The sequence below is a fragment of the Urocitellus parryii genome, chromosome 4 (genome assembly GCF_045843805.1).
Source record: "Urocitellus parryii isolate mUroPar1 chromosome 4, mUroPar1.hap1, whole genome shotgun sequence".
Taxonomy (NCBI): Eukaryota; Metazoa; Chordata; class Mammalia; order Rodentia; family Sciuridae; genus Urocitellus; species Urocitellus parryii.
The window spans coordinates 5439744-5461437 of record NC_135534.1 but is presented as its reverse complement, the minus strand read 5'-3'; the positions used below and the strand labels follow the sequence as shown (position 1 = coordinate 5461437).

The 21694-nt window shown below is 62.0% G+C and overlaps 1 protein-coding gene across 3 annotated transcripts in view; it reads left to right on the top strand.

The window, feature by feature from the left end:
* Window positions 1-21694, top strand: part of Lrp5 (LDL receptor related protein 5) — a 97860-nt gene that overhangs the window by 46159 nt on the left and 30007 nt on the right. For 2 of the 3 annotated variants that reach the window (XM_026396513.2, XM_077797915.1), the window contains 6 exons: window positions 5626-6022; window positions 7246-7417; window positions 14636-14852; window positions 16654-16943; window positions 18491-18717; window positions 19505-19689. In XM_026396513.2, coding sequence (XP_026252298.1) covers window positions 5626-6022; window positions 7246-7417; window positions 14636-14852; window positions 16654-16943; window positions 18491-18717; window positions 19505-19689 — 1488 coding nt within the window. Of the gene's footprint in view, window positions 1-5625; window positions 6023-7245; window positions 7418-11808; window positions 12013-14635; window positions 14853-16653; window positions 16944-18490; window positions 18718-19504; window positions 19690-21694 lie in introns of those variants that run through there. The other variant, XM_026396514.2, reaches the window with a different exon arrangement.

The following is a 21694-nucleotide window of genomic DNA, read 5'->3' as shown; positions in this document are numbered from 1 at the left end:
GGGGACCACACCTGCCGGTGGGTTCTGAGGCTGGCACTGACTCTGCCCCCTCTGGCTGCCCCAGGCCCTCTGCAGAGGAGAGACCCCTTCATTTAGGAGCTGAGGAGACGGAGCCCAGGCCGCAGGCAGGGCGTCTGCTGGCCACTCTGGTGGGCTGCAGCCTTCCCATGCCTGCTTGCTGGGCAGCTGGGGCCGGCCGCATGGTGGACAGCTGCTCGGGCCTCGGGTTGCAGGCAGAGTCAATGGTGGGCCCAGCCACTTCCTTGCGCCTCGTGACCCTGTGGTCACTTGGCGCGGTTTCCTGGGCCAAGGTGCAGGGCTGCGGTCTCAGTGTTTGTCCAACCACTTACCCCTCGGGGGCAGTGGAGAAACTTCATCAATGACTAAAAAACAAAAATAATGTGGCCAGCTGCCAGAGGGGAAGCCGCACAGCCAGGCTGTTTACAGCCCTAGGAACTGCACAGTAGGCGGTGGCCTGCAGCGTGGCCTGGCTCTGCCCACGCAGCCCCCAGGCCTGGAGGGGGCCCACGTTGCTGTGTGTCCTGTTGGGGCAGCTGAGCGGGCGTCAGGGAGGCCAAGGGGGGCTGCTGGCCTCCTGCCCGGATCTCACTGTAGGCAGCGTGACAAGAAGCCAGGAGACCAGAGTGGTCTGGGGTGGTGCCCTCACCGCAGGAGCCCCCTGGTGGGGGTCCAGGCCTTCCTAGGGCAGCCTGTGACCTTGGAGCGGCAGTGGGCTTCCTGTGGGGGGTGGCAGTGGCCCCTCTGGCCGCTGGGAGTGCAGGAGGCTGGCAGCCGCCTCCTCTCCCGTGTGGAAGTCAGGCCAGGCCCCGGGAGGGCTGCCGTCTGGCTGCTGTGCAGGGCGTGGAGGGGATCAACCAGGACGGCCTTACAGCACCGCACCCTGGCGGCCTGCCCGTGGGTCTGTTCCCGGACTTGGGCAGAGGCCAGGAGGCCGCTGGGCCCAGTTCTGGGGCTGCTGACGGGATGTGCCCCATCCTACCCTCAGACCCTGGAAGCTGAACCAGCCCCGTCCCCGTGCCCCAGGGGCGGGTGGAGCGCAGGAAGCTCCCGGATGCTCCCGAGCAACCCAGGAGGGCCACGCTACCCCATCCCGACGACTCCCGCGTCCACCACGGAGCCTTGTTATTTTCTGTTAGAAAGTCAGATTCATGTCACTGTCGAACAGAAAGTGTCATAAAAATAATGAAGAAAATGAAAACGACCATAGTTTGCCCCGCACTCAGCGGGGGTCCGTGGCCCCCTCTTCCTGCTCAGATCCGCTTTCACAGATCCCTCACGGGCGTGTCCAGCGCTGCGTCTGTTTCTCCGCGTCCTCTCCGTGCACGGGCACTTGGTGTTGGTGACTCTCCTCGGGAGCCTGTGATCCTGGGTGCCCTCGCTTGTTCGAGTGCGTTTCTCTTTCAGTACGTGGTGGTGGGGGGGGGGCGTGGAGGCTGATCTTTGCTTGAGGTTCTCGCTGTGGTCGTGAAGCCCTGGTGATGTCCCGGGGCCTGAATCTGTGGCGTGTCCCACCCCTTCCTGATGACCGTGTCCTCAGGAAATGACCAGAGGGTCTGCTGTCCAGGAAGTGGAGCTGCACCGACCGGGAATTGAGCCACCTTTGAGCTGCGGGACCCGGGCCGTCGCCCTGTTTGCGGATCCCTGAGGACTTGCCCGAGTTCCATGTTGATTGACTGTTTGTTCCTCTGTTAGTTTGTTCATGTGTTTGCCCATTTGTTTCTGGGGCGTGTCTTCTACCGGGCTTGTTACATGCCTTTTAAATTCCTGTTTGATTTTTAGGTTTATAGGAGAAGCGAGGGGTTGGTGTGGGCAGTTCCCCCGTCGTCCTCCCTGCCCGCTTCCCCCGGGGTTGGGATGTGCTTTCTGATGGACAAGTCACCTGGGCTTCTTGCCGGGGGTCGTGCTTGCATCGGGCTGCTGTAGAGCCGGCAGCTCAGATTGGGGACGTGGGAAGACACCGGTGTCCACGAGTCAGGTTCTGCCAGCACAGCCATGTGCACATGTCTGCATGTCGTCCACAGGCAGAGTCGCGATGGTCACGGCCTCTGTGCTGAGAACAGTTTGGCCCTTCACGGAGACGCTTGCCAACCCCGCACTCCAGCACCGAGGGCGGGATGAGCAGCCAGCAGAGAACGCTGTGGGCTCCAGCATCCTCCTGGCCTCGGCCCTCCATCAGGGTGGCCGGCCACTTCTGTGGTTCAGCCCTACTCGGGGCATGGCCTTTGCAGGAGGCTCCCACGAACCCAGGAGGGGCTCAGAGCTGCCCTGGCCTTGGGCACACAGCAGAGTTGTGGCCTGTGGGACAACTCCCAGCTCACAGCAGCCAGTGGCCCCATAGCTCAGCCCCGTTCCTGCTGCCCCAGCTACGGAGCGGCTCTGTCGCTGGCCGTCTGCTGTCGCCCAGGGGGTTCCCGCCCTGCACCTGCCTCCCCATGCCCTCTGCCACCCGCAGGCTGGAGGGCGAACTCTGCCCCCGGAGGAGTCTGCACCCCAACTCCAGAGGGTGTACATGGGACCTAAGTTGGACGGAGGGTCTTTGCAGCTGTAATCACGGTGGCCCTGAATCACGCCACGGGTGTCCTTGTAAGAGGAGACACAGTGACCCAGGGTGACGGCTGTGGGAAGCCAGAGTCAGAGATCGGAGCCAAGTGGCCAGGAGTGCCAATGTTGCCACTGGTGCCAGGAGCTGGAAGCGGAAGGAAGGGCCTCCCTGTAGCCTTCCCGGGGAGCGCGTCCCTGCCGCACCGTGGCCTCTGACCTCCTGGCTCCAGAACCGCCAGGAAATGAATTTCTCTTGTCCAAGTCCCTCAGTTTGGGTGACAAGCTGTGACAGCCTCCTCAGGGCTCTGCTGAGTCCGCATGATTGGGGTTGGGGGCAGCTGACTGGGACAGATGGTGGCAGAGGGAGGACATCAAGCTGGACATGTCCATGACCTTGGGCCTCCCTCAGAACAGCGCTTGTGTGTTGGAGAGAATGTGCCTCCCGGAGGCTGTGTCCCCAGCCATGCTCCCCAGGGGCATGCTGCCCTCTTTTCTGCGAGCAGCGGGGAGAGGCAGGAGCCCTCCGGGGCTGGCCGGGAAGGCTTCACTTTCCCTGGCCGCGCTCGGTGCTGTGAGGCAGGCTGTTTGTTGAAACAACCCCAAGGAAAACCACTTGGCCCAACTGTCGGTCTCCAAGCATTTTATGTCCCCATTTTAAACAGGCTCCTCTGCGGGTTGTATGGCTGGTCCTAGGAAGGGGTCAGCCTCGCCTCGTCATGGCCAGCACTGTTGCCAGTGTCCAGGGATGCTGCCTGGACCTTGCTATAAAAGAACCTTCTAGAAGGCTGGCTGTGGGCACAGCTGGGCAAGTGGCTGACGGACCCTAGGCCTGAGGCACACTCTTGGGGGCTGCTGCCATTGGCCTGGGCCTGGACACTGGACCAGGGAAGCCTCTATGTCAAAGCAGCCTTCAGACCTTCAGGCGAGCGGGCTGTCCCCTGGCGGTCCCCTGGCTGTCCCCTGGGTATCCTGGTTCAGGTCTCTGAGCTTTTCTTGGCCAAACTCCAAACCCTCAAAGGCTTGGGCCTGAGACGTCAGAGGACCCTCTGGACCCGGTTAGCACCTGCGTGAGCTCCCTCAGCCCCGGGGCTGAACGTGTGTCCTCCTCGAGGTGCCGAGAAGGGGACCTGATGTGGGCTGTGCCAGGGGCTCCGTGTTGACCTGGTGGTGGGGACTCGGCCGCCATGCTCAGCCCTGATGACTCTGGGATCTGCTCGGGGTGACAGAGTCCCTGGAGCCGGGGCAGGCCCCTACCCCATTGTGCACCTGTCCCCCAGCTGTCCCTCAGAGCACCAGCCACAGTTTGTGTCCTTTGATGGTCTCATTTATGTACAGTCTCTGTCCTGTGACCCTGGGGGTGTCGCCGGGTGGATCCTGGGTCTGGTTTGCCCCCTCCTAACCCCTCAAGCTGGTCTGGGGTCTGGCCTGAAGGAGCCACTCACACAGATGCTGGTGGGATGCCTGTGCCTCACTTGGCCCACCCGCCTGCCTCAGTTTCCCCAGCCGGGGCTCAGGAAGCTGCTGCTGTCTCGTGGGCGCCCTCTAGTGGAGGGATTGCACTGTGACCTCCGGGGGGGGGGGGGCTCCAGCTCAGGAACCCGTCTTGAGATCCTTCCCAGCCGGGAAGCGACACTGGGCGCAGAGCACTCTCTGTTGTTTGAAGGCCACAGCTTGGCCAGACACCCCAGAAGGGGCAGTTGGCCTTGGGGCCAGGGTGGGCGGGAGGCTCTGGTCTTCTCTCACCCCTGAGCTGCTATCTGCAGGAAGGTGGCCCCGGAACACTGGAAATGGCCTTGGTCCCATTCTTGGTTCTACGGGTCCTTGAGACCAGAGAGGGCAGGAACAAATGAGTGGACACTGGCCCAGCTCTGCAGGAGGGGGGCCACGTCCTGCCCCAGCAGCTCTGGAGCCCTTGCTGTGAGGGCCAAGTAGGCTTCAGCCTACTGAGCTGGAAGCTCTGATCCGCGCCAGCAGGGAAGGCCCTGGACGTGCTGGGAACGGACAAGCCCCGCGTGTGGCCGCGTGAGCTGCATCTTCAGGTGTGGTTGTCGGCTCAGGCCCGGTTGGGAGCCTGCAGGGGGCAGGCTGCGGTTTCAGAAGAGGCTCTTGTAGCCCCGGACCCCCAAATTGAGCTGTGGATCTGAGCCCAAGTGAGTGGGGATGTGGGTCCCAAGGGTGTCCTGAGTTGCTGGGGCCAGAGAGACTTGGGACGACCCTCATGGGGTCTCTCTGCTTGCCCCCCGCTCCCTGTGTGAAGGCCCAGGCCTCTGAGTCCCCCTCTGCTTCCCCCAGCTGACTGTGTGCTCTCAGCCGCCCTGGGGACTCAGGCTGCCCCAGGTGCCCAGAGCAGAGGTGGCCCTCAGCCAGAGCACAGGGCCAGGTGAACAGGTGGGGAGCATCACTCTGGACCCCAGCCGCCCGCACCGTGAAGGGCTTGCCTCAAAGCTGCCTGGCCCCCCGGCTCCGCCCTAGGGTCCGGGAGGCCCAGGTGACTCTGGGGTGGACTTCACAGTGTCTTCAGATATATTGGAAGTGTGTGGAGAGAAACCAGGTCCCAGTTCCTGGGGTTGTCAACTGTTTTGGCAGCCCACGGTGGCCTGGCTGGGTCCCAGGACCCAGAGCCCCCAGAGTAGCCCTGGCTCGGGTCAGAATACTTGTGACCCCAGAGACGTTTCTCCCCTGCCTCGGTCATCTGGGATGCCCAATGGCAGCTAAGCTCTGTGCTGGTGCTTGGCACACCTGAAGGTGCCCCGCAGGTCTCTGGGCCTTGGGTCCCCTGGGTTTGCTGTGCCTCAGCACTCACACACTGAAGCCAGATGGCCTGGCTGTGTGGCTTTCACCTGTTGTTTAGTGTCTCTGTGCCTCAGTTTTCTCTTCTAAAAAATAGGGAAACAAACAGTGCCAAACTCCCAGAGCTCCTTGAGGACCTGCTGGTGACCACAGGAAGAGCTTGGCGCTTGCTTGCCAAGGGAAAGTCTGGGGACCTGGCTGAGACCCTCGCCTGCTTGTCCACTCGGTCCCAGCCTCTCACACCTGCTGACCCCACCACCCATGTCTCCACAGGGGCCGAGGAGGTGCTGCTGCTGGCCCGGCGCACGGACCTGCGGAGGATCTCTCTGGACACTCCGGACTTCACGGACATCGTGCTGCAGGTGGACGACATCCGGCACGCCATCGCCATCGACTACGACCCACTAGAGGGCCACGTCTACTGGACAGACGACGAGGTGCGGGCCATCCGCCGGGCCTACCTAGATGGGTCTGGGGCGCAGACACTGGTCAGCACTGAGATCAACGACCCCGACGGCATCGCAGTGGACTGGGTGGCCCGAAACCTCTACTGGACAGACACAGGCACCGACCGCATCGAGGTGACCCGCCTCAATGGCACCTCCCGCAAGATCCTGGTGTCTGAGGACCTGGACGAGCCGCGGGCCATTGTGCTGCACCCTGTGATGGGGTAAGGCGGGTGGGGGCTGCACACTCGGGCTGGAGTGGGCAGAGGGCGGCCGCCCAGGGGCTGAGGGCCGTCTGCCCGGGGACTCGGTTCTCAAACTAGACTCCCCTACTGCCCGTCCTCTGCCAGACCTTGAGAGCCACCGACGCAGGCCCTTGTAGTCCCTGTGGAGGTGCTGCAGGGCCCGCAGGCCTGTGCTCCTGAGTCAGTTCCCTGTAGAGTGGAGTCCCCAGCAGAGTGACTCGAGGGTGACATAGTGACATGGATGGCTGCCTCTCCTAATGCTTCTTCTCCGGTCGCTTTCACCCTCCCCCTGTCCAGGGGGTAGGGGTGGAGAGTGGAGGGCTCTGAAGCCCACAGAGATTGAGGGACATACCCAAGGTCACACCGCACATAGACTGGCCCGCCCTCTGGCTCCAGCTGTCCGTTTTAGGGTTCTGTGCGGGTGGAGAGCTGGTCAGCCATGAGGGCCCCTCAGACTCCAGCAGCCAGAGGGTGGAGGTCCAGGGCGTCCCTGGGGGCTCCCGACCCAGAAGGGGCAGGCTCTGAGGTTGGGGGCTGCTGCCTCTCCTCAGCAGGGGTGTGGGCAGTGTCCTCCAGTGCCCTGCAGCCACAGGAGGACGGAATAAGTCCATGGGCCTCAGGGGGCTCCTCTGGAATGGGGTGAGGGTGCCCCACAGCCCGTGCCTTTGAGCAGAGGGTGCCAGGGGACGGTCTAGAAGCCAGGTGTGAGGTGCTGGGTGGGGAGGTGCCACGGCCAATGGTGCAGAGGAGCGGCTGGGGCCGGGGCACGGCTCGGCTGGTTTTCCTTGCACTGAGAGCCAGGCCCCCGCTGCCATGCCAGGCTCCGGGCCCTCCTGGGGCCACAGAGAACAAGCCACCGGTCCTGAGCCCTGAGAGGCCCTCCGCTGTTTGCAGAAGGTTCTGCTCTGTCCCTTCCTGTCAGTCCCTCTAGCCCAGGCCTGTGGTGACGCTGCCCCTGGCCCCGTCAGCTGACCTGGGTGATGGCAGATGAGCCCGCAGCCTGAGTCTCAGGGCCTGTGCCACGAAGCCACCCCTGGGGCACCGTGGTCTGGTGGTGGCCAGGGTCTGCCTGCTGGGCCTGTGGCTCACCCTGGGCCTAGCTCTCCCGTGGATGGGGTGGGATGGGGGCGATGGTACTTGGAGCTGGGAACATGGCAGAGCCCAGAGAGACGGTGCCATCTGAGCACTTGCTTCTCCCCCAGCCTCATGTACTGGACAGACTGGGGGGAGAGCCCCAAAATCGAGTGTGCCCACCTGGATGGGCGGGAGCGGCGTGTCCTGGTGAACACCTCCCTTGGGTGGCCCAACGGCCTGGCCCTGGACCTGCAGGAGGGCAAGCTGTACTGGGGAGATGCCAAGACGGACAAAATTGAGGTGAGTCATGTTCTCAGGGAGAGGGACGGACGGGGAGGGCATCGCTTCTGGAAGCCTGCGGCCAGGTGCTGTCTGCGGGTCACGTGTCTCCGTCGTGGGCATTGACGAGTACCTGTGCTCTGCCACCTGGCTGGAATCCTTGGAAGGACCGTGCCAGGGGATGTTTCTGACACCCGGCGGCTGGGCGCTGTTAAAAGCGTTGCGCGGTGGTGGTGAATGTGGCCTGGGGTGGGGAAGGGCCTCTCTGCTACTTTGACCCCTTAAATTTTCAAAGCACAAAGTTGTAACCTAAAATGGGTGACAGATCCTCAGCTGTCCACTGTGCAGCTTCAGATGTGATTGATGATGTGGTTGAGGCCAGAGGCCATGCTGTCCAGAGTTGGTGATTTACTCCCAAGTGGGGTCTTAAACTTTTTATTTTTACATACGTGTGTGTGTGTGTGTGTGTGTGTGTGTGTGGTGTGTCTGTGCACACGCAGTGCTGGGCGTGGGACCCAGGGCCCAGCGGGTGCTGGGAAGTACCCTCCCGCTGGCTGCTCCCCCAGCCTGGTCTTGGTTTTCGGGGTGCGTGGTGTCTCCCGGCACCCGGGGTCCTGCTCTGCATGCTGTGTGTGGTTTGATTTAAGTAGAACCATCTGCTCTTGGGGGCTGGCTTTGTGCCCACCCCAGAGCCTGCACCGGGGTGCTTCTTGTGCACATGACCTGTCAGTTGTGCGTCCGTCACAGGCAAGCCACTGACGTTGGTGGCCCCTCAGGGTGCACCCCTCCCTCTGTGTCCCATTCCTTCTGAAAGGTGCTGGTGTGTTCACACTTGGTTGACGTGGCCATGGGGTCACCATCCTCCGTCGGGGCCCCTGCAGGAGGGCGGGAGTGTGCCTGGGTCGTGGGTCTTCAGTCCTGCTTCTCCATGGGAGGAGCTGGGGCTGGGACGAAAACCCTGGGAGCAGCAGCTGGAGACACTCCCTGGTGGCGTTTTGCATCCGTGACCTTTGTTGCTAACAGGAATTTAAGGACGCCCACCCCTTGGGCCTGTGGGCAGAAGGCGAGGCGAGGACCCTCTTCCTGGGATGCCTTTGGTCCTGTCCACAGGAGCTGGTTAGGGATGTGACGACCAGAGACGCGGCCGGGACCCATCCCAGGCACCACTGCGTCTGTCCCCACAGCAACATGGCCTTTAGTAATTGTCAGTGTCCTGCACCTGTCCCCACTGTCTCCTTGTGGAATGCTTTTGTCACCCTAAAAGGAGGCCCAGTGCCGGTTGGCAGTGTCCCCGACTCTCTCAGCCTCTGGGAGCTGCTGCCCTTTTCCTGTCCCTGAGGATTTGCCTTTCTGGACGTTCCCCGTGGTGACAGTCCTGCAGTGTGCGGCTTTGACATGTGGCTTCTTCGGTAGCTGTGCCCCACTGACACCCCAGGATCGACCTGCCTTCCTGGGGCCCCAGAGAGCAAGCCACCGAGCCCTGGGAGCCCCTCCGCCGTCGCAGAGGCCCCTCCCTGCTTCTGTGGGTGCTCAGGTCTTCTCGCCCCAGGCTGTCGGGACGCTGCCCCCGGCCGTCCAGCTGCCCTTGGTGCCTCTGAGGTGGACTGTCCCATTAGGCTCCCAGCTCAGGCACACTGGCTGATGCTGGGGGTCTTGGCTGCGCCCTGGGGAGCAGCTGAGGTTCGGGGAGCCACGTTGACCTTCCTGGGGGAGCAGAGTGGGAGAGATGGAGAGGAAAGGTGCCAACTGGGTCAGGAAGGAGCAGGACGTGCTTTGAACCACGGTGACGTTCCGGGAGGTGAGGGTGGGAGGTACCAAGCCGGGTGCCCAGACACCAAGCAGGCGTGCGGCTCTCCTGCGAGGGGAGGAAGGTCTCCTCCAGTGCGGCTCTGCGGCCTGGCTCAGCGCTGGACGGAGGGGCTCTGCACATGCTGACATGTCCCTTTAAAGAGGCAGCCAGGTTACCTGTCCCCACATGGGGAGGGCTCTGTGGGCAGCTATGGCTCGTCCCCTGATGAGCTGGGAGGAGAACGCAGGTGTGGCAGGCTCGAGCTGACAGCGTTCTGATTGGCCTGCGTGGCACACACCTAGGACTAGGAGCAGAGGGCTCGGTGGCCCAAGAGGCTCCTCCAGGGGGGTCTCCTGCTGGCCTCCCAGTGACAGCTGTCCTGGACATCAGACTGGGGACCAGCCCCCAGCAGCCCGATAACATAAGGAGCATTGTCTTCCCGGTGACCAGCCAGTTGCTGTCACAGTGACGCTGCAGTCACCCTCATTGCCTCACTGTGGGTGATGGTCCTGGGCCCCCCACATGCTGGGCTGCATCCAGGCTGGTCCTGACACAAGCAGGTTTTTGTTTGGGGACCTGCCTCACGTGGGCTGGTCGGCCTCCGCCTCCCCTGCCCCCGCCTCCCTCTGTCCACACCCCGCCTCCCTCTGCCCCGGCCGCCCTCCGTCCCCCCACCACCTCCCTCTGCCCCCCCCGCCTCCCTCTGCCCACTGCCCCCTGCCCCCACTGCCCCCTGCCCCCACTGCCCCCTGCCCCTGCCGTCCTGTGCCCCCCTGCCCCCCACTGCCCTCTGCCCCCACTGCCCTCTGCCCCCCACCGCCTCCCTCTGCCCCCTGCCTCCCTCTGCCCCCACTGCCCTCTGCCCCCACTGCCCTCTGCCCCTGCCGCCCTCTGCCCCCCGCCTCCCTCTGCCCCCCGCCTCCCTCTGCCCCCCGCCTCCCTCTGCCCCCCTGCCCCCACTGCCCTCTGCCCTCTCTGCCCCTGCCATCCTGTGTCCCCGCCTCCCTCTGCCCCCACTGCCCTCTGCCCCCACTGCCCTCTGCCCCTGCCGCCCTGTGCCCCCCACCACCTCCCTCTGCCCTCCACTTCCCTCTGCCCCCCTGCCCCCTCTGCCCCTGCCACCCTGTGCCCCCTGCCTCCCTCTGCCCCCCCGCCTCCCTCTGCCCCCCTCCTCCCTCTGCCCCCTGCCCCCACTGCCCTCTGCCCCCACTGCCCTCTGCCCCTGCCACCCTGTGCCCCCTGCCTCCCTCTGCCCCTCCCACTGCCCTCTGCCCCCTTGCCCCCACTGCCCTCTGCCCCCGTCGCCCTGTGCTCCCCCCACCTCCCTCTGTCCCCCTTACCTCCCTCTGCCCCCCGCCTCCCTCTGCCCCCCTGCCCCCACTGCCCTCTGCCCCCGTCGCCCTGTGCCCCACCACCACCTCCCTCTGTCCCCCCCGCCTCCCTCTGCCCCCCTGCCCCCACTGCCCTCTGCCCCCACTGCCCTCTGCCCCTGCCATCCTCTGCCCCCACTGCCCTCTGCCCCCACTGCCCTCTGCCCCCGTCGCCCTGTGCCCCCCCACCTCCCTCTGTCCCCCCCGCCTCCCTCTGCCCCCCTGCCCCCACTGCCCTCTGCCCCTGCCATCCTCTGCCCCCCCGCCTCCCTCTGCCCTCTGCCCCCACTGCCCTCTGCCCCCGTCGCCCTGTGCCCCCCCCACCTCCCTCTGTCCCCCCCACCTCCCTCTGCCCCCTGCCCCCACTGCCCTCTGCCCCCCACCGCCTCCCTGTGCCCCCCACTGCCCCTGCTCTCAGGTTTTCCAGCCGCCTGGGCCTGGAGTCCAGCATGACCCTGGTTTGCCCAGGAATCCTTCTCGCCCCTCTGCCCGAGTCTGCTAGGTCCCCTGGGATCGGAAGTTCCAGCCCTTGGCTGCACTCAGCCCCTGCAGACACCCTCCAGGGCGGACCTCCCGCCCACCCCCAGGGCTTCCTGGCCGGCTGTGCCGCTCCTCTGACCTGGAAGCCTTCCTTGCCTTCCTGTGCAGGCCTGGCTGGTTCCGCTGTCTCCCGAGCGTCTCAGGGGCTGGCGCTTGGGTCCTGCCTTCTTTCCCTCTGGTGGTGCAGATGCCAGCCCTGTGACAGCTGAGCCTGGCCCCCCCAGGCTCTTCCTTTCATCTAGGTCCCTTATCGAGACTTAGACCCCTGGAAACCTGGGTCACCCTAAGCCACGTGCCGTGGTCCCCCACATGGACCATGCACCCCACTCCCACAGCCACATGGTGGGTTCCTGGCTCCAGGCTCTATGTCACCTGTCCACACCTGTCCAGTGCTCATGCCCTCTCGGCCATAGGTCCGCCGGCACCTCACCACCTGTGGGCTGTTTTCCCTTCTGAGGTACACGGGAGCCCTCTGAGGCCCAGCTGGATTGGGGTCTCCGTGCTGACCCTAGTCAGACATACAGCGCACTGCTGTGTCAGGAATGACCTGTGCCCCCCCTCAGTGACCCCACCTGCCACTCATCAGACCTGTGTCTCCTGCCTGGACCTTTACTAAGCAGGGGGAAGTGACAAGGGACATGTCCATAATAAACTCACAGGGCGGGTTGACGGTGACTGGAGTCCAGTTGGCGATGTGGTCTAGTCCATGAGTCCTGGGTGAAATTGGAGCACCAGGCACCAAGGACAGAGCTGTGAGCTCAAGGTCCCTGTCCTGGGGTAAAACAGTCACCGTGGCTGGTGTGACTGGGGTCTGCACCTGGCGGTGGGCTCACGATGGCATCGGGAAGAGGACTCTTCTCCCTTCACCTGTGCGGTCAGTGGCTTGGTCCTGGGCACACAGCTGGGTGCACTGCCAGGTTGGTAGAAACAGGACTGGTCATCAGGAACTGGCATGTCTGGTGACTTTCTGGTGTCCACCGTCTTGTGGGCCAGCCTGCAGACAGTGGAGGCTGGGCTCTTGGGAGCCACCCAGCCTCCTCCCATCCTGCACCTGCTGTCCTGCTGTCCTGCCAGTCCGTGACGGCCTCACAGGGAGGCCTGGGGACGAGAGCAGAAGTAGAGAGCTCCGGGGCAGCCCGGCTGGCCTCTGGCTGGACCCTCTCATTGCCTTCAGAGCCTCTGGGGTCTAATTTCCTTTCCTGAAAAACCAGGCCCCGGAAGGTGGGGGGTGGAAAGCGTGCCCCACAGACCAGACCCCCTGTGCTGCCCGTTTTTAAACCATGCTCGAGCTAAGAGTGGTTTTGACATTTTTTTTTTTTAATGATTGGGGGAAGAATCTCTCATAACCTGTGAAAATTACATGAAATTCAAATTTCAGTGTCCACAAATCCACTCTGTTTTTGTTTTTCCACGAACTAAGTTTGGTTGGCCCTCAGCCACAGCTGTGCGTCTGTGCGTTCCCTCTGGTTGCTTTTGGCTCTGGTGACTGTTGTGGCCTCAAAGCTGGAAGTATTTTCTGTCTTATACAGAAAATGTTTGCCAACCTGTTCTAGAAAACCTGGCTCCCGGGTTCTCTCCTGGCACCTGCGTCCACAGGTGTCCAGTCGCAGCTGCGATTTCTGAGTTCTTGGTGACCCGCCACCTCCCGCAGGCAGTGCGCCTGTTCTCTGTGACCTGCTCAGTGAGAGGTTCGGATTCCCAGGAAGGATTGGCCCCGGGAGGAGAGAGGCTGCTGGCTTGGGCACGGGGCCCTGATCGAGGGCTCCCCTCCTCCTGCTGAGGGATCTGGGGAGTCCTGATCCGAGTGTTTGTGCAGATGTGCTGCAGCTGGTCAAGAGCTGCTGAAACTGTCATCAGAAGGGGGGGGGGGGCCTGGGCGTGGCCCAGTGGGGAACATGCTGGTTCCAGCCCCAGCACCAGAAAAAAAAAAAACGCAGGAGGCGTCCTTTCTCCTCCCCAGTGTGTTGGAGCGGCCTGTGGGCCTCATGCCCAGGGGCTCTGTGTCCTTGTGCTGAGGGTGCCTTGGATGCAGCTTCCACCAATCACAGAGCGTTTCCTAGGGAAGCCCTCCCAGAGCCCCGCCTCCCTGGCTGGGGTGCTGGGGTGCGGCCTGAGCCACCCCAGGAGAGCTCTGCCTCCTCCCACTTTTTGGGCAACTTGAGAGTGGGGAGGAAGGGTGGGGAGTGAGGGAGCAGTGCCAGCCTGGCCATCACCCTCTTCCTCTGAGGTCCTTTGCAAGTTCCTCAGCTGTGGGTTTTGGCCCCAGCCTCCCAGCTGCCCTCTGCACAGTGTTGGGGTTGCCTCTGCGATCCTTCTTGTGGGAGCAAAACAGAAGCAAGGACCCAGACTGTAGACCAAGGCCACCCCACCTACCCTTTCCTGCTCCCGCGGCTGGGAGAGTTCAGGGCAGGGGCTGGTGCAGCCTTAGCTCCGCCCTCCGGGTGAGGCCTACCTGGGCACCTGGAGGCTGGCCCAGCCCCTGGGGAGTAGATGGCTGCAGGTCTGGGCCGGTCACGCCTCTTTGTTGCCTGGTGACTCAGTTACATGTGGAGAAACCAAGGTCCACGGGGTACGAGGACTTGCCCAAGGACACTGAGTGCCATGGGCAGGGCTGGAGGGTCACTCATTGGCCCAGCAGTTTTGTCTTTGCTGTCCAGCCGCAGAAAACCCGTCTTTTCTGCAGGTCATTTGCAGTCTGCTTCGTGCTTCTGCCCTGCAAACGTCACCTTAGCTTTGCCACGAGCAGGAGGCGTGACTGTTCTGCAGCCTGCTGAGGCCCTCCTGACCCGGGCTCGCTCTGCTTCGTCCATCCTGTCCTGGGCGCTTGGCTGCTGCCAGCTCCGCAGTGCCCATCCTGCCCACCCATCTGTTGCTTCAGTTCCTTAAGGTGTCTCGCACTGGCCAGTGGCCCCTGTGGCTTTCATCACAGCTGCTTGCACCAAGTGTCAACTCTCCATGGAAAAGCTTAGTGTCCCCATCTCAGTGCACAGGGAGGAAGCATCCTGGGCCACAGGCCGGACCAAGAACCCAGAGGCCCTTGCTGCTCATCTGGTCCTGAGCGAGGGGAGGTGGGCTCCCAGTGCAAGGGGGCTGGCCCAGGTCTGCAGTCGCCCAGCCTGTCAGAGTTCTGTGTGTTGACGGTGGCCCCGGGGCCCGTTGCACCTGCGGCAGGTGTTGCTAACAGAGCCCAGGGCTCTTCCTGCAGAGCCCACCTGGTCTGGGTCCACCCCATGCCATCCAGGCAGCCCTGCCTGTTGACAGCAGTGACGGGGACGAGGCCTGGCCTAGCGCAGTATCTACCCAAGTCTGGGAGGCTGTGGGGGCCCAGAGCTGGCCCTGTCGCTGCTCCACCTGCCGGGGATGTGGCTTCGGGATGAAAGCGCCATTTGTCCAGCACCCCCGTGCCGTAGCACCTGGCGTTCTGTGGTTCCTGGTGAGGGGCAGGGGAGCCGTAGCTTCTGGAGTTGGACCTGCCTCCTCTGGGCTGCTCAGGCCCTGCTCCCGGGGTGCGGCCTCAGACCCTGACCCCTGGTCCCGTAGGTGATCAACGTGGACGGGACCGAGAGGCGGACCCTCCTGGAAGACAAGCTCCCACACATCTTCGGGTTCACGCTGCTAGGGGACTTCATCTACTGGACCGACTGGCAGCGGCGCAGCATTGAGCGGGTGCACAAGGTCAAGGCCAGCCGCGATGTCATCATCGACCAGCTGCCCGACCTGATGGGACTCAAAGCCGTGAACGTGGCCAAGGTCATTGGTGAGTCTGGGAGGCCCCAGCCACTGCTCTGCTGAGCTGGACGGCACGAGCAGGTCCAGATGGGAAGTACCCTGCGGGAGCACTCCACTCGGGAGCCGAACTAGCAAGCGTCTGGTTCAGGACAGAGGGCGTGGATGTGTCTTCCCAGGGAGATGGCTGGGGAGTGGTGAAGGACCAGGAGTGTTGGCAGCCAGCGTGTGCCCCCCGGGCCGAGGTCCTTGGTACCCCCAGCAGCCTGGATGCTTGTCATGGTGACTGGGGAGAGGCTGGCAAGGCCACACAGCCATGGTGGCCAAGCCCAGAACTCACCTGGTCTGTTGTGGGGCTGAATGGTGACCATTGTCACTGTGACCAGGCTGGACCACAGACACCTGACCCTACCTGAAAGCCAGAGCCAGCAGAGAGCTCAGTCAGGATTTATCTCCTTCCAAAAGGATTTCAAATACAGGTGGGCGAGTCACCTTGGAGAAGAGAGTCCAGGTGGTGGGTGGGGGCTGTAGGCTCCTCGGGCAGAGGCTGGGCTCCTGGCTGCTGCCTGTGCCGTGGCTGGGTGTCGGCTGCACTCAGGAAACCTTTATCAGCTGGGCCAGTGAGAGAAGAGTGAGAACCCGGTGCCAGGTGGAGTCTCCTATAGCCTGGTGCTTGCCATGGGGAGGCTGCAGCTGTGGTATGAGGGGCGTCTGGCTTTACCATAGGAAGGGGGCCTGGGGGTGTGGCTCAGTGGCCGAGCACTTGCCCAGCCTGGGTGGGGCCCGCGTTCCCCCCCCCCTACTACCAACGAACAGAAAGCAAACAAGGGAGGTGACTGAGCTTGGCGGGGGGCAGGAGTCAGGCAGGGTTCTGGGCAGAAGGACAGCGGGCAGAGATCTGGTGGGTAGGTGCCTAGGCACCTCAGTGGCAGCCTGCTTCCTCTCCCTGGGGACCAACCTTTATCACACCTGAGGTCCTGAGGCAAAGGCCTGCAGTGGACGGGTTTTACCAGCCACCTTTAAAAAAGGCCTTGCCCACTGTGGAGGGTGGAGCCCACCAGCAGGTGACAGTTCAAAAACAAAACCTGGACCAGAAGGCCCCCGGGGCTGCCTGAGTAGCTGGGCCTTGGCCTCCCCTCTCTCTCTTGAATCTTGTGACTTCCCCAGAGGCAGACGGGAGAGGTTCTTTTTCTAGCTTCAATACTGAGCACAAAATTAAAACCAACTTTAAGAGCACTTCCGAGGCTGGCTCCTAACTGGCTGGCCCAGAGCACATGAGCGGCCACTTAATGAACGTGTCTGCTTAATGAAGGCCAGGCACCTTGGCTATCCTGGTGAGTCTGAGCTTTGGAGTTCACTGGGGTGTCAACAGGCCAGGGGCACTGTCTGGGAGACTCTCCAAGCCTGTCCTGGTAGCCGGCCAGGGGTCAAGGCCTGGGGAGGGCAGCTTGGTCCGGCACTGGTTGGTGGAATCAAGTGTCCTGGGCTCCACCGGGGCTCACTGAGCTGCTCCCTGACTTCCTGGCAGCTGCCCTCAAGGCCTCTCTGCCTCCGTCTCCTCCGCTGAAGGACAGGGTGGGAAGGCCTCCTGTTCTGCGGTTGATGGAGTGAGTCAAAGCAGGTGCTGCCCTGGGCAGGGCCCTGTTGTTACTTTCCCCTCTGTGTGACCATGTGGGAGAGAACTCTGACTGCCGCTCTCCAGGGCTTTCCTCCACCCCCTCCCACTGTCCACACGGGGCGTGTGGTGGGAACCGAGCCTGACGCGGCCCTGCAGGGAGCGTGTCCCTCTCTGTGCCAGGCCACAGCCGTCTAGAGCCTGCGCTTCCCTCCAGGAACCAACCCGTGTGCTGAGGGCAATGGCGGGTGCAGCCACCTGTGCTTCTTCACACCCCGGGCCACCAAGTGCGGCTGCCCCATCGGCCTGGAGCTCCTGAGTGACATGAGGACCTGCATTGTCCCCGAGGCCTTCCTGGTGTTCACCAGCAGAGCCGCCATCCATAGGATCTCCCTGGAGACCAACAACAACGACGTGGCCATCCCGCTCGCGGGCGTCAAGGAGGCCTCCGCGCTGGACTTCGACGTGTCCAACAACCACATCTACTGGACGGACGTCAGTCTGAAGGTACTGAGTGCCAGACACGCGCCTGCAGCGGCTGGCGGCTGGGCTTTTGCCCGCGACCTCCGCCTCCCCCGGGGGTCCTTTATTTTAGAGAGCCGTGATGCTCACATTCCACAGGCTAATGAAACGCAGGGCACCTGCTGGAGCCGGCACCGGCGTGTCCCGGAGCCTGGCACGCGGGCTCTGGAGCGCCTCTGTGTATGAGGGTGTGTACGTCAACCTCAGCCCTGCCTGCTCCTGACCCGACCCTGTCTGCCCGCGACTCCTCACTCACAGGCAGGTGGCAGCGTCCTGGGTCACTCGAGGGAAAGGCCTTCTCGATCCCCAAAGCAGGTGTGGCACACTGGCCACCCCCACTCACAGCTGGTGCTGCCTACAGTGGGGTCCTGGCTTTTTTACTTAGCATTATCACAGGTGCTTAATGAAGGATGGGAGCTCTTTAATGTGATTTTTTTTAAAGCATTTAAAGTATTTTTCTAGGTAGACACTTAGACATAATAAGATTTTCTCTCTCATGAGAGTTCCTATTGCCCTTTTCCTCACTCTAAATGGTCCCATGGTGAGGCCTTTTTTATTTTTTAATTTTTTTTTTTTTTAGAAATTGATGGATCTTTATTTTACTTATTTATTTAATGTGGTGCTGAGGATCGAACCCAGGGCCTCGCACATGCTAAGCGAGTGCTCTACCTCTGAGCCACAACCCGAGCCCTGTCTTGTGTTTTAATAGTTACTTGGGGTAAAGTTTTGGGAGGAAGATGACTAGGTAAAAGTGTGCAAGTGGTTGTAAGTCTACGGTATACATTTGAGGTGGGCTACTTGAAAAAAACATATACATATATATATGTATGTATACATATACATATAAGTTTAATTTTGCTGAATTTCAAAATGTTTAATTTTGAAAGTCTAGAATATTGGTATTATGATCTCAGATTTTGGTTCAATATTTATTCCAGGCAGTCAGGTAGCTCCTAGTTAGATGTCTATAAGAGATGCTGGTGGGGCTGGGGATGTGGCTCAAGCGGTAGCGCGCTCGCCTGGCATGCGTGCGGCCCGGGTTCGATCCTCAGCACCACATACCAACAAAGATGTTGTGTCCGCTGAGAACTAAAAAATAAATATTAAAAATTCTCTCTCTCTTTAAAAAAAAAAAAAAAAAAAAGAGAGAGAGAGATGCTGGTCCCAAGTCAGGTACTGTGGCTGAGCTGCTTGGGAGGCTGAGGCAGGAGAATTGCAAGTTTGAGGTCAGTCTTGCAAATTACTGAGTCCCTGTCTCTAAAGGAAAAAGGAAAAGCTGAGTGCAGTGGCACTCGCCTTTAATCCCAGCAGCTCGGGAACCTGAGACAGGAGGAAGGGGAGTTCAAAGCCAGCCTCAGCAATGGGGAGGCCCTAAGCAACTCAGTGGGACCCCTCCTCTGATAAAGGACAAAATTGGGCTGGGATGTGGCTCAGTGGTTGTGTGCCCCTGGGTTCAACCCCTGGTGCCTGCCCCCCCCCCAAAAAAAAGACGTGGTTCTTAAATTGCGGCTCTTTTCGTCCCGCCTGCCCAGACCATCAGCCGCGCCTTCATGAATGGCAGCTCCGTGGAGCATGTGATCGAGTTTGGCCTCGACTACCCGGAAGGCATGGCTGTCGACTGGATGGGCAAGAACCTCTATTGGGCTGACACTGGGACCAACCGGATTGAAGTCGCCCGGCTGGACGGGCAGTTCCGGCAGGTCCTCGTGTGGAGGGACTTGGACAACCCTAGGTCTCTGGCCCTGGATCCCACCAAGGGGTAAGGGCTGCTCTCTTCCCCCGTGCGTGTCCCGGTCCCTCGTGGCCCTGCCGGCAGGACTGAAATTCTGGCTGCCGCCCGGGACTCTGCGACTGGAGTTGCACTGGCCACCTCGAAGGTGCCAGGGCGGGCAGCGCCCTTGGAGGTTGTCTAGTTTATTCCCAGAGGGGGAGGGCGTGACGGAAGCTGCTGTGGGGCACTGTGACGGCTGCTTTCACCTGGGTCCTCTCAGAGTGTCCAGGGAGGCAGGGAAGTTCGGGACAAAGAGAAAGAAGTTGAGATTTTGGCCAGCAGGCAGCTGGAACTTCCAAAATTCTGGATGGGGGCGTGAGCTTGCTTTTCCCGATGCTCTGGAGAGGAGAGGAGGGGAGGGCCTGCCGCCAGGCCCCTCCTGTCTGAGGAGAGGCTGTCCACCTGCTTCACTGTGTCCTTCCTGGTTCACACAATGTCCTGGCCAGCTTAGTATTGGACCCCGCCCCTGGACCCCAGCTCAGGGCCCATTATATGTTTGCTTTTTCTGCCACCTGTCTCTGTGGCCGTGGACGGGCGTCAGCTGGCTGACGGGTGGGCTGTGTTGGGGACTCGGGGAGGGAGCCCCGTGGAGCCTGTTGGGGGTCAGGGCTGCAGCGTGGCCAGGGTCTGGCCCCTTCCTGTGTCCTTCACATTCCTGATGTGGCTTTCTCCCAGGAAGGGGGACCCAGCTGAGGAATGGTGGTGGTAGGGTCCCCTGTGGCCGTCTACCATGGGCTGAGTGTGGACTCACTTCCCGCCCGCCACTGCCTTCCAGCTACATCTACTGGACCGAGTGGGGCGGCAAGCCCAGGATCGTGCGGGCCTTCATGGACGGGACCAATGGCATGACGCTGGTGGACAAGGTGGGCCGGGCCAACGACCTCACCATCGACTACGCAGACCAGCGTCTCTACTGGACAGACCTGGACACCAACATGATTGAGTCGTCCAACATGCTGGGTGAGGGCCGGTGGGCTCGGGGGGATCGGGGCAGGGCGGCAGGGCGTAGACCTCCTCTCGGCCCCTCCACAGTGGCCCGAGCAGTCATGAGATCTCAGCTACCTCACCCTCTGCTGGGGGGCTGTCCCTGTCCAGCCCCTGCTGCCCTTGCTATGGGTCTGTGGCGATAGGCCCTGGGGACATCTCTTTCCTGTGCATCTGGTGGGTGCCAGGTCCCAGCCCTGCCATGTACCAGGACTGTCCACCTCACGACAGAGGTTTTCATTGATGGGGAAACTGAGGCGCAGGGAGGGTACGTGACTTGCCAGAGGTCGCAGAGCTAGGGAGCCACCTAGACCTCAGGGCCATTGCTCGGACTCAGACCCCAAGACCAGCACTCGGACTCTGACCCCAAGACCAGCATTCGGACTCTGCCCAGCCCTGAGCACCTGCCCTGAGCTGGGAGACGTGCAGGGCCGTTCTCAGGCTCCCGGCACTGGGTGGGGATGGCACCTCCTTTTCACAGATGGTAGGAATGAAGCCTGGGGAAGTTTAAAGGGTGTCCGGTCAGCCAGCCCTAGGGGCAGGATCTGAACCCAGGACAAGGGACTCTGGACTCCACTCATGGTGGGCTGCTGGGCCAGTCACCTTGCATCGCTGTGACCAAGATACCTGACAAGAGCTACTTAAAGGAGGGAAGGGGTATTTTGGCCCCTGGTTTCAGAGGTTCAGTCCCTGACTGGCCGACCCCACTGCCCTGAGCCCAGGGCGGGGCGGAGGGGTGCTGCTCCCTCTTGGCAGCCAGGAAGCCTGGCAGGAGGAGGCTCCCTTCCAGGGCGTGCCGGTGACTGCCTCCCCCAGCCACGCCCCCGCCTCCAGTGACACCCAGCTGGTTCCCCCAGACGCTGTCACATCCAGTCCCTTTACCCCTGAGCACCCCTGCGTTGGCACAGGAGCTTCTGGGGGACACCTTGCCTCCACACCATGGCAGGTGGTTGTGTGAGCCGCCAGGTGATAGGCCAGGCGAAAAGCAAAGTGAGAGTGAAGGACAGGAGCAGCAGCCTGGAGGGCCACGTCTGGTTCCCAGGTGACCCGCAGCTTTGGGGCAGACAGGAGGAGCGTGGGGTCGAGCTGCAGTGGGCCGGCCACCTGGATGGACCTGGCAGAGGGGCCTTCAGTGGCCCTGACTGGCAGACTGTGAGCTGGGCTTCTGAGTCACCAGTCCCGTGGAACCCTGCAGAGAGGACCAAAGGACGTGGCTTGCTTCCTAACCACGGCCACTACCATGTGCAGATGAGGAAGCTGAGGCCCAGGCGCTCTGCAGGCGGCTGGAGGCAGACAGTCCTGGTGTCTGCTGGGGCGGGGCGGGTTGCACACCCTGTGGGTGCTGACTGTCCTGGGGTCTGAGCCTGGGGGTGAGGCTTGACTGTGCGACTGTCACCCCATTCCCAGGAGAATCACAGCCCCACGTGTTTGTGTCTGTACCCAAACCTGGAGCCTGATAGTGTCCAGTCGCAGTGCGGCACAGTGGCCCAAGGTGACCGAGAGCGTGACTCGCCTGCCGCGGGGTCTTTTTCTGTGGAGGGGCGACCCTGCTGGTCGAGGTGGGCGTGTGCCTGGTGGTCACCGTGCCCACCCTCCACTGAGTGCCCCGGACGCTGGTGGAGTACCTGATTAATAGTGCAGCTGGGAGCAGAGGGAGTGACGAGGCCTGGCCAGTGGTGGCTGAGCGCCTGGCTGCCTGTGCTGTCACCCTGCCTGCTGTGGGGACTTAGCCACGTTTCCTGTGGTGAGACCTTTCTCGCAGAGTCGTGGTGTGAGGCACAAAGGCGCCTCCTGGTTTGACCCCGGCACTTGCCGTGCCCTCCCTGTGCCTGGTGAAGGTGACGGGTCAGGAAGCTGCCCGAGTGTGTGTGGTGGAGGTGGTCATTTTCCTAATGCTTAGATAAGCAACTCCCAAATTTCTGGAAAAATTTAAAAAAGGAAAAATATAAAGGAAAGTTATCCGTAATCTCACCTGTGATAC